The 11,632-nt window shown below is 38.1% G+C and overlaps 3 protein-coding genes across 3 annotated transcripts; 2 read left to right on the top strand and 1 right to left on the bottom strand.

Annotated features, from left to right (window-relative positions):
• Positions 1 to 539: 539 nt before the first annotated feature.
• Positions 540 to 2,394, top strand: LOC126591873 (cell division control protein 2 homolog C). Its single transcript, XM_050257579.1, has 4 exons — positions 540 to 1,262; positions 1,372 to 1,441; positions 1,552 to 1,690; positions 2,057 to 2,394. The coding sequence occupies exons 1-4, from the start codon at positions 650 to 652 to the stop codon at positions 2,147 to 2,149; spliced, it is 915 nt and encodes a 304-aa protein (XP_050113536.1). The 5' UTR covers positions 540 to 649; the 3' UTR covers positions 2,150 to 2,394.
• Positions 2,395 to 2,956: 562 nt separating this feature from the next.
• LOC126591874 (serine/threonine-protein phosphatase PP1-like) lies at positions 2,957 to 4,811 on the top strand. The gene is made up of 3 exons (XM_050257580.1): positions 2,957 to 3,329; positions 3,495 to 4,054; positions 4,483 to 4,811. The coding sequence occupies exons 1-3, from the start codon at positions 3,161 to 3,163 to the stop codon at positions 4,657 to 4,659; spliced, it is 906 nt and encodes a 301-aa protein (XP_050113537.1). The 5' UTR covers positions 2,957 to 3,160; the 3' UTR covers positions 4,660 to 4,811.
• A 3,464-nt stretch (positions 4,812 to 8,275) lies between these two features.
• On the bottom strand, positions 8,276 to 9,613 carry LOC126592309 (F-box protein CPR1-like). Its single transcript, XM_050258010.1, has one exon. It carries the CDS (start codon positions 9,611 to 9,613, stop codon positions 8,276 to 8,278), a length of 1,338 nt encoding a protein of 445 aa, XP_050113967.1.
• Positions 9,614 to 11,632: the final 2,019 nt, after the last annotated feature.

Genomic DNA, 11,632 nt, shown 5'->3' with positions numbered 1-11,632 from the left:
ACTATGAACATTATTTCTTTTGTGGTTAGAGTAGAACTTCCATAATGTAGGAATGTCCCTATGTGATTTTGCGTAAGTTATGATAATCGATTTGAATTCGCTTTCCTTACTTGATCAACTCTGAATGTAATTTATTTTTTGAGTGGAATAAATTACTGTTAGCATGTCTAAATACTATGAGTAAAGTAAAAAAAATTAAAAGGCGAGGTGCAAACGAATTCAAATTTTTAAAGGCATCACCCATCACCAAATTGGAGGACTTATTTAGAGATTTTAAAAGAACTTTCGGGTCCCTAAAAGAATATTGTGTGCAATACTAGGTCTTTATAATCCATAAATGTAGAGACTAAAATATTAAAATATTATTGTTTATTTCGTTGGAGTATTGTAATCGTTGATAAAAATAAAAAATTTATTATTGCCAGGGCGAGAGAAAAATCAAATTCAAAAAGAGAGGCTGCGGGACACGTGTCTCTCTCTCCTTTCCATTCCGTTGGAGTCGTCCCCCCACGCTCCTTTCCGCCTCCTTTAAATTTAAATCCAAACTCGCCGACAGAGGGAGCGGACGGTGCGATTTCGATCCAGAAAAACAAGAGGGAGAACCAGAAATTCAAATTTCTAGGGTTTCCGATTTCCCGATCTCTCAGAAATGGAGAAGTACGAGAAGCTCGAGAAGGTCGGCGAAGGCACGTACGGAAAGGTCTACAAGGCGAAGGACAAAGCCACCGGCCAATTGGTGGCGCTGAAGAAGACGCGCCTCGAGATGGACGAGGAGGGCGTGCCACCCACCGCCCTCCGCGAGGTCTCGCTCCTCCAGATGCTTTCTCAGTCGCTCTACATCGTCCGATTGATCTGCGTCGAGCATGTTGACAGCAAGGAGGGGAAGCCCGTCCTGTACTTGGTGTTCGAGTACTTGGACACCGATCTCAAGAAATTCATCGATTCGCACCGGAAGGGGCCGAATCCAAGGCCGATGCCGCCGTCGCTGGTGCAGAGCTTTATGTACCAACTGTGCAAGGGGGTGGCGCACTGCCACTCCCATGGCGTCCTCCACCGCGATCTGAAGCCCCAGAATCTGCTGCTTGACAAGGAAAGGGGGATTCTGAAGATTGCTGATCTCGGACTTGGCCGCGCCTTCACTGTGCCTCTCAAGAGCTACACGCATGAGATTGTTACTCTCTGGTATAGAGCGCCGGAGGTTCTTCTCGGGTCAGCACACTACTCCACCGGCGTTGATATGTGGTCTGTCGGATGCATCTTCGGTACTCCTTTCTTACACTCCTAATTTCTTCAATATCGTATTGAAATATCTTCAATTGATTTATTGTTCAATTCAATTGATTGTGTTATCATTTGGGTCTTGAATTGCAGCCGAGATGGCGAGGAGGCAGGCTCTGTTTCCGGGAGATTCTGAGTTCCAGCAGTTGCTTCACATTTTCAGGTATTTGTGTTATGTTTCCTCTCATTTTTCGCGTTTCGGTTCAAATTTAATTTTTGGGACTGTGAAGAAGGAAAAGATAAAATCTTTGTAGTGTTTTACTACATGTGTAGGCTGCTAGGAACACCATCTGACAAGCAGTGGCCAGGAGTTTCTTCTCTGCGAGATTGGCATGTGTATCCGCAGTGGGAGCCTCAGAACTTGGCTCGTGCTGTTCCTGCTCTGGGGCCTGAAGGAGTTGACCTCCTAGCCGTAAGTTTTCTTCGATCATTCAAAGCTTCGATTAACTTGTCAATTAGAAACCAACGACGGGTTTAAGTCTTCTCATCAGCATTTTTCAATCTCATAACTGTTTTATTTGATATCCATACTTTCCTAAAAGGAATTTGGCATTTCGCTACATTAACAATGAGACGATCATATGAATCAAATTACTGGAATGATGATCTACTTATCTGTTTGCCAGCAATTTATCTCTTTGTTATGTTTTTGCTTTGGTCCATCTATTTGCAATGATGATCGACTTGTAGCTTTGTTGTGTCATTGGTTGTCTGGTCCATGATTGTTTTAAGTCGAACCATGCTCAGTCTAATACTGTCTTGCTTTTGGACTATGCAGAAAATGCTTAAATACGATCCAGCTGAACGAATTTCGGCCAAAGCCGCACTTGACCACCCCTATTTCGACACCCTTGATAAGTCTCAGTTCTGAAGTTTCGCAATGAACACAAAGATGCTATGAAGTGCTTTCTCGTATCTAGGAAGAGATGAATTCAGTGCTGCCTTGCAGTTTTTCAACTGTTATCCGGTGAAGTCAGCCGTCATCATCTTGGTGATTCAAAATTAGCCTACGATGTTTGTAACTATGTAAATCACAGTATGTTTATCCTTGTAAGACAAATCATCGTCGTTTTAAGTATCGTTATTTGAGTAATGTTAATCTTTCAAAATTTGCAACCGTGGTTGTTTAAATCGTGGTAAGTACTCATCGTTATCTATTTAAGAATCGTTTTTGTATTGCTGAAACGTTCAAATGGAAGAGGGGCTCTAAGTGTCATGAGCGAAGATGTGTCGAAGTGAAAGCCCTCGGGATTCTTGAACGTAAATCTGTGCACAAACCTATGCAAACAGGGTTAAAAGCGGAAGATAGCCAGGTTTCTATACGCCATGGTCAACAAGAACTTATAATCGGGTTAACTAATCCACGTCTTATGTCTTAGAGGACAACAAATTTGATATTCATCAACCTAGGGTGTATGTTGATAAATAGATATCGTCACGTGATACGTGACAGTGTGACCATCACGCTAAAACTTTTTTCATATCGTACCGACTGAACTAAACAAGAAGGAAGTCAATCTAGTTACGATCTATCTCATTATCAAGATCATTTACAGCCTAATTATCCCATTTTCCATGGAAGAACGGCCCATCTAAGTCGGGGAAAGGTTGTGGGGTGCTGATTTCTTGTTCTAATTGGTTGGCAACATTTGAACCTCTCCATAAAATTAAGGTTCATGTCACAGCTCACAAACCCAAAAACAGAACAAGTCTCTCAATTACTCTGACCAAAAAAACATCAAAAAATTCCACCAATTCTCTCTCTCTCTCTCTCTCTCTCTCTTCCTTAAGATTAATAAAAAATTAATACATAATTATAGTTATAGAGATTGTAGGATCAAATCATAAAACAAAAATAGTGAAAAAGATAGGGAAGTGGGGGATGGAAGGATTGGATGCGCTGATACAGAGACTGTTGGAAGGCAGGGTTCACAGAGGTAAGAGGATTCAGCTAACCGAAGCCGAAATCCGGCAACTTTGCATCACTGCCAAACAAGTCTTCCTCAGGCAGCCTAATCTTCTCGAATTGGAAGCCCCCATCAACGTTTGCGGTAATAAAAATGTTTATGATTCCGGCAGCTAGATTTTTCGATCTCGTTGCATTGTTTTTTTGTCGTTGATCTAGTAAAATGTAGACTTGGAATGCAAGCAATGAGATCATATTATAGAGCCTGCTATTTGTACCGCATTTACTTATCATATTTCGGGTTGTGCAGGTGATATACACGGGCAATATCCTGACCTCTTGCGATTATTTGAGTACGGAGGCTTCCCACCGGAAGCCAACTATGTATTCCTTGGAGACTACGTCGACAGAGGAAAACAAAGCACAGAGACAATATGCCTTCTCCTTGCATATAAAGTCAAATTTCCGGACAATTTTTTCCTCCTCCGAGGGAACCACGAATGCGCTTCCATCAATCGAATCTATGGATTCTACGATGAGTGTAAACGCCGCTTCAGCGTCCGGCTATGGAAGATCTTCACAGACTGCTTTAACTGTTTACCTGTGGCTGCAGTCATAGATGACAAGATCTTCTGCATGCATGGTGGCCTGTCTCCTGAATTGAACAGCTTGGAACAGCTCAGAGCGATTGAAAGGCCGGTTGACGTGCCAGATCAAGGGCTTTTGTGTGACCTACTTTGGTCGGATCCGGACAGGGACATTAAAGGGTGGGGTGAGAATGATAGGGGTGTTTCTTTTACCTTTGGGGCAGATAGGGTTGCAGAGTTCTTGCTGAAACATGATATGGATCTCATATGCCGGGCTCACCAGGTTTCTATCTTTCCCTTTTTTTATATTTTATAACGTTCCAAAGAGTAATTTTATCGTATCACCGGTTGTATGCAATTATGTCCCAACATGTTTTAGATCACATAATGAGAGGTATGCCGCTTGATTGTATGCAACGGGTGATTGGAAAGAAGAACATCAAGTTTTCAAGCATTATTTTATGACGAGTCATGTTACGGATATGATTTCCGCACTTCCCTTTTTCTCCTTCTGCAAACCCTTTTTTCTGTCAATTGAATCTCCTTTGATTTAATCAATTGAACGTGGCTAGAAAAGAAGAGGGGAATGCAGAGGTGAAAAAGAAAGTGTGGAAATCATTTCCTATGTACCACATCTACCGTCCACATTTGGTAAACGATCTTTGCCGCTGTCGCATTGAGGCTGAAGCCTTCCTTTTCCTTTGTTGACAGGTCGTAGAAGACGGATATGAGTTCTTTGCAGACCGGCAGTTGGTGACCATATTCTCGGCACCGAACTATTGTGGAGAGTTCAACAATGCAGGTGCATTGATGAGTGTCGATGCCAGTTTGCTTTGCTCATTTCAAATAGTGAAACCTTGGAGAGGGAAAGCTTTTCAGGTAGAATGATTCTAAAGCAACTGGGGAGCTCTGGAATTTGAATACAATTTGCAGAAGGCAAATATGCATGCCAAAAGCACTTTTGCATATATTCCTGCAAGCAAAAGCACTAAAAAGCTGTCTGTGTATATAAAACCCTCATATACATATAACTTTTCTGATATCTTGCTTACAAATTTTTTTTTCCCGGATTTGGCTGATTTTCTTTAAGCTTGGTTCATCCTTCTTCGAATAAAAAAAAATTATAACTAGTCTTCATGTGCTTAAGGAAAATGGAGTGCTCAACCAGAGCTAAGCCAAGATCTTCGTTTGTAATTCAAGAAAAGATAGATCAACAGCTTACAATGTTGTTTGAATATTCAGTTTGATCAGATAAATTCGAAGGTAACCAAGAGTATAGCAAGGAATTGAATGTTCAAAAGAGAAAAATACAATGAACTAAATATTGAAATAATAACATAAGCAACTTCTTCTAGCAAACTGATGGAAACTGGAGTCTTATCTTGCACTTCAATAAAAATTATGCCAAATGTTGAAAAAGGGATTGCAACTCCATCGATCTGCTTCTGCTTCTGCTTCATCCGGCTTCCCATAACGTTTTAGTGGAATCAAATTCCCATAATTTTTTAGGGAAAGCAAGCCACCGGATAACTAAAGATGCTCGTATACACCCCCTTTTGGGATACCGGACATTCTACGGGATTTATGTTACCAGTTCTTAGATCCAAAAAGACTACAACGCTGCTACTATTTCTGGAACGTTTGAAAAATATCACATGCTCCCATTCGCCCCAATTCCAAAGTCCAAAACTTCTTCTGCATGGATATTCTGTATTATTAAACATTCTGGCCTCTATACTGTGACCTAAAATCCACTCTTTTTCATCATAGTTTTTGAGCATCCATATGTCAAGATATCTATCTGATGAAGCATCAACGATGGACAAAGATCCTCTCAGATTAATCAATTGAAAGCGCTGGACAAGGGGGGACTTATGCGGCATGTTTCCTAAGAGGGGGGGGGGGGGGGTGGTCAGGAATATTTCAACCGAACTCCTCTCTCTTGAAGTCGAATGACAAGATACTTATGCAATGGCAAATATTTGCTTGAACTCCTCCAGTTGTTGCACAACGAATTAACCAGTGCATGTCTCCATATGCAGATAAATTCTTATCCGTCAACTTACAGGGAGGAACTGAGGATATCTCTCTCCATGAACTTGTGCCCAGCACATAAACATGAGCAAGGAAACAGTTGTACCCCGCATATCTCCACAAACACGGACAATTTTGTGCGTACAAGTTGTGTTGTCGAATCCCATACCATACCAATACGCAGAGAACGCTGTTATTTTCAGATTTAGATGTTCTGGAATTTGGGTAATACAAGTTGGGAGCATTGCAGCTTCTCCCTTCAACAGATTTAACAACAGTCACCGGCTTCCATAGTTTCTGTCCTTAATGCAAACCAAGTTGCAGAAAACAAAATATAGTTGGAAAGAAAGTTCGTACCACCTAGACAAAATCTCCGAGACAATCCTCGTCGTGGGTCTGCTGGTCATTTTCAAAGTATTGCCATCGTATTCGAATGATTGCATGGAAATTAGCTCTTCGGTGTACTTTTTCCTGGACTGAGAAACAATCACAAGTTGAGGTACTTCAGCAGTGGCGTTGGTTACTACAAGAGAATTCATGTGTTGGTTAAGAAACAAGGGGCAGCTGACTAGGTTTCGCAAGGGTTTCGTCACACATCCAACGGAACAAACTGATTTCGCCCGCAGCCTAGAGAAAATGTCGACTAGGTTATCAAGGTCCATCAAGTTTGTTTTCCTGTCTGCAGCGTCTCATCCTTTTAGTTCTCGGCATCTCCATTAGTCCTACTCAATCAAACAAAATAAAAAATTTAATAATCTCACTCAAACAAATTAAAAATTCAATAACAAAAGGGAAGGAGCGGTGTAGAAATTTTACTTATAAACACCAGTAGAGAAGTGTCTAAAATTTGAGAGTTAAACTCGTAACCAAGAGGCAGCGAAGGGTAAGCTTTTGTTTGTTTTTTATTTATTATTATTTTTATAAGATTTAAAATCTTTTATCAAGTGGTAATTGTTCATAAGTTTGAGTCTCAATACAAATACAAGAAAGAAAGGTACTGTACATCTAATCACCTAGACAACAGGTGTCACAACTCACAAAGGGCAAGACTCATTAGGAACATATAAAGTCATGCTTGGATAAACAAAATATAAACAACATTGGAGAAAAATTAAGAGATAGCAAATTCGCACAACAAACTCATAATGAATTAGCTCGGATTCAAGAAATTTCGAAGAGAAGAAAACAACTTTGGTACAAACAATTGCGAGGAGCCATTGTACCTTAATTATTATTCAGCGAACACTCACTAATGTTGGTTAGATTAATCTATCTTAGATAAAATATGTCTATCTCTGTTCAAATCGGCTTGTCTCAAATGAGATTCAAATTCGAGAACCAAAATCGCTGGAAGTTTAGATCACCCCGAGCCTATGAGATAAACAAACATAATTTAACATAAAATAGTGTACTTTACATTTTTTTTTGTTTTGTTTTTGTTGAGAAAACCTAGATTATATATTTTGAATCAAATAGCATTTTTGTATACATGGTAGGTAAATTATTTTTCATGTATTATTATATATATTAGCCTATCAGGGACGTATTTTTGGTAAAAATATATGAAGTAATATGTATATGATTGTTTGTAGGTAAAAAGATAAAATCAAAAGCATGATCCAATTCCTTAAGTTTATGCAATATTTTGTTGTTGGTATACAATATTTTGCATCATTGGAAAGGAACATTTCAAATAGTAGGTAGGTAAATTAATATGGTCTAATTATATAAATACACACACACACACACACACACATATTTATACACATTTTGAATCAAATAACATTTTTGTACATGGTAGGTAAATTACTTTTTTTATCTGTATTATTACATATATTAGGTTTTTTTTTTTTTTTGTAAAAATATATATATGAACTCATAATTCCAGACACAGAATTAAGCCAACAATTCTCATATTTGATATTAATATGCAATGAATTTTGTAACATTAATGTCTTATTTTTCTTTTTTGCGAAATCATTATTAACTCTCTCCTTACAATCTGCATATAATTAATTGTGCACATCAAATATGCAATAGGGGTATTTTAGGCATCTAAAAATATAAAATGTGTAAAGTAATATATAATTAATGAATTCACTTAGATGGATCCTAGTCATTGGGTTTTTTTTAGTAAAAAAATTATGTCGGGTTTTTCTATGGAAAAAATTGAATTTAAGGGATTAAAGTCATATTTTCAGTAAAATAAAATACTAATCTAGAGAAGTCCCGAGATTTCTCGAAAGGCAAAAATATAGAAAGAAACAACCGAGTAATGGTCCTTTTTACTCTTGGCAATATAATTCAAAGGAAATATGGATGAACAGCTTAAAAGGTTGTTCTCTAAATTCAGTTTAATCAGAGACAAATTCAAGGGAAAGTACCATGAAATTTATAGCAAGGAATTATTCAAAAAGGAAAATACAATACATTAAGGTACAAATAATGAGATAACAATAAGCAGCTTCCTCTAATCAAACTTCCACAGGTTTGAAAATGCATTAAGATCCCGGGAGCCTGTTTTCGGTTCCACCAGATTCCCATAACTTCTTAGGGAAATCAAACCACCGGTATAACTCAGTACGCTCGTATGCAATCCCCTTTTTGATACCGGACATTCTACACAGTTGATGGAAGCACTTCTTAGATCCAAAAAGATTACATCAAGTGTGGTGCAATCGGATTTCTTAAAAAATATGCCGTGCTCCCATTCACCGCACGTCCAAAACCTAAAACTTCTGTACGGGCATGCTGCTATAAACGCACTGCCATCAATTCTGTAGCTGAAAATCCACTCTTTCTCATCATAATTGTTCAACATCCAAATCTCAAGGTACTTGTCTGATGAAGCATCAATGAGGGACAAAGATCCCTTCAGATTGATCAACTGAAAGCGCTCGACAGGAGGGAAGTTACGCGGCCCTCTGCTTGAGGGGGGAACAGGAATGTTCCAACAAAACTTCTCCTTATTGAAGTCGAAGGTTAATATGCTTATGTAGAAGAAGATATCTTCTCGAACTCTTCTTGAGTGCGTTGTTAACCAATGCATATCTCCATATGCTGACACTTTCTTATCAGTTATTTTTCGAGGAGGAACTGAGTCTATCTCCCTCCATGAGCTTGTTCCCAGCTCATGGACATGAGACACCAAATATTTGTACCCAGTATACCCAAAATCATAACCAAACTTGTATCCAAAAACACGAATAATCTTATACTTGTTGTTCGCATTATCGAATCCCATCCCATACCAATATTCATAGGATTTGGAAATTGGATTTGCTGGAACATCGGGGCGAATGGTGTTATCAACTGGGAGTATAACAGCTTCTGCCTTCAACGGATTCAAAAGCAAGCACCGGCGTCCATAACCATAATTGCTGTCTTTCAAGCAAATCAAGTTGCAGAAAAGAAACTCTAGGTCAAAAGAATAATTTTGCCTGCGAAATATAACCTTTGAGACAATGGTATGCCTGCTCTTTTCCAAAGAAGTGCCGTCGTATTGCAGTGATTGCAACACCGTCAGCTCTCCAGCGTACCTGTTCTTTGATTGTGCCACAACCATAAGCCGAGGCACTTCAGAAGCGGCGTTTGTCGCAGTCAGAAAATGCATGTGTTGCTTGACAAAATAGGGGCAGCTGACGATGTTTGACAAGGTTTTCGACATGCATCCGAGTTGAATAAGTGACTTTGACGGCAGCTTCGAAAAGATGTCGACAAGGTTATCGTTGTCGACGTCCATCAAATTTGTTTTCTTGTTGTCGCTGCCTTGCCTTTGTCTCAATCTTTTTATACTCCGCGTCTCCATTTAGTGCTCCTTATTCAAACAAAATAAAAATATATATTTAATATTCTCAATCAAGGAAATAAAAAATTCAATTACAATTATCATATTTAATTTTCGTAATCAAATGAGAATTGTTTTCACAAATTACAACCACAAATGGTCAATAATCACAAACGGTAATAAAATTACAAGAATGGTATATATCTATATCATTAAAAAAATAAAATAAAGAATTCATCCCGGCACAACCCCAACCATAAAAGAACCAAGAGTACACATTTGCAACACAAAGTTAAGCTTGGATAAACAAAGCATCTACACCATGAAAAAAATAAAACTATACCTCTAAAGGGAGAGATAACAATTTCTCATAAAAAAAACTTTTGGGCTCATAAAAAAAACTAAAGCCTAAAAAACAACATATACCAACACTTATAGGAGTAATTGTACCTTATTTCTCAACACGAACCCATTGTTGTCGCTCAGATTTGCCCAATCTTAAATCAACTATAAACTTGTGAGCCTAGATCACCGAGAGACTAGATCGCCTAAATCGTCGAGAAACTAGATCGCCTGAATCGCCTAAATCACCAAGAGTCTAGATATTATCGCGAGCCTAGATTGCCAGTATCCAAAATCGCTGCGAGCCCAAATTTATAGTGAAGAGTCCAATAAGGTAAACAAACATAACCTATTTAACATAAAAGGGTAAATTTGACATTTTGAGGCGTTCATTAGTCAACAATCTGTACAAATGTAATTTCACAATTGATAAGGGGATTTGTTAGTGGCCAACCAAAAAAGTTATCATTGTAGGAATTTATCTTTAAAGGTTGGGTTTTAATTTTGAATCACTTTCTTTTTTTGCAGGTTGATGAAATTGCCTGTAGATTTTGATTGTTTTTATACAAATTTTCAGTTAAAATAATTAAATAGTGCAATTTTCATGTCATCAATCACCATATCGAGTAAGACTTCCAAGAAATCTAAATGATACAACCCGCTGATAATATCCCATATTCCACTAACCAAGTTGCCAAACTAAACTATTTCTCGAAGAGCAGCTTCATAGCTCTTAAAACCAAAGTTTTAGTACGAAGAGTAAATTGTAGCTATGATCCCTTAATTTTAATTTAATTGGAGCAATGATTTCTCAACTAAAAATCCATTATCATTGGTCTCTCAACTCATCAAAACATGCAGCTATGGTTCCTCAACTAAAAATTCATTATCATTGGTTCCTCAACTTTAATTCAATTGAAAAAATGGTCCCTTAACTTTAACCCAATTGTAGCAATGATCCTTCCAACATAAGTCGTTTTGACAAAATTTTTGACGTAGTTGATGAAAAAGACCATAATTAAACACTTCGATGAGTTGAGGGACCCTAATTATATAAATGGTTATTCCAACATAACTTATTTTGACAAAATTTTGACGAAATTGATGAAAATGACCATAGCTACACATTTTGATAAGGTGAGAGACCAATGATAATGAATTTTTAGTTGAGGGATCATTGCTCAAATTTGATTAAAGTTAAGGGATCATTGCTACAATTTACTCTAATATGAACTGCAGTTAGACCACACATGAACAAGACCATGCCTATTTCCGGTTTACATCTTCATCCTAGAAGATAGCAGTTGCATCGATCGTGGCAGTTTGGTGCATAAGCTCTTTGGAATACGATCTCGAGAAGCTGTCGATTGTTCTTTGAAGGATTGGTTGATGCGATGCGAATATTGGAGAGCAGAACAAAAAAAGAAAAGGATTTGATTCTTGTTATTCAATGGAGCTTATGGTGCAACAGGAACAATTTGCTGCTACACATATTTTAGAGTATCACCAAGCAAATGATTTTATCGGAAGCCTAGACAAAACGTTGACGAGGATATTGTTGTCTAAGTCTGTCGAGTTTGTGTTCTTGTTTCTGCATTGCCTTTGCCTCGTCCTCCTCTGTGAAGCCGCACATACAAATTCGAGACTCCTCTGTGAGATTGGCCATTTGTGGCAGAAGAGAAAAAAAAAAATATATAT

This window comes from Malus sylvestris, chromosome 12, assembly GCF_916048215.2.
Source record: "Malus sylvestris chromosome 12, drMalSylv7.2, whole genome shotgun sequence".
NCBI lineage: Eukaryota > Viridiplantae > Streptophyta > Magnoliopsida > Rosales > Rosaceae > Malus > Malus sylvestris.
This window is presented reverse-complemented; position numbering and strand designations above follow the sequence as displayed.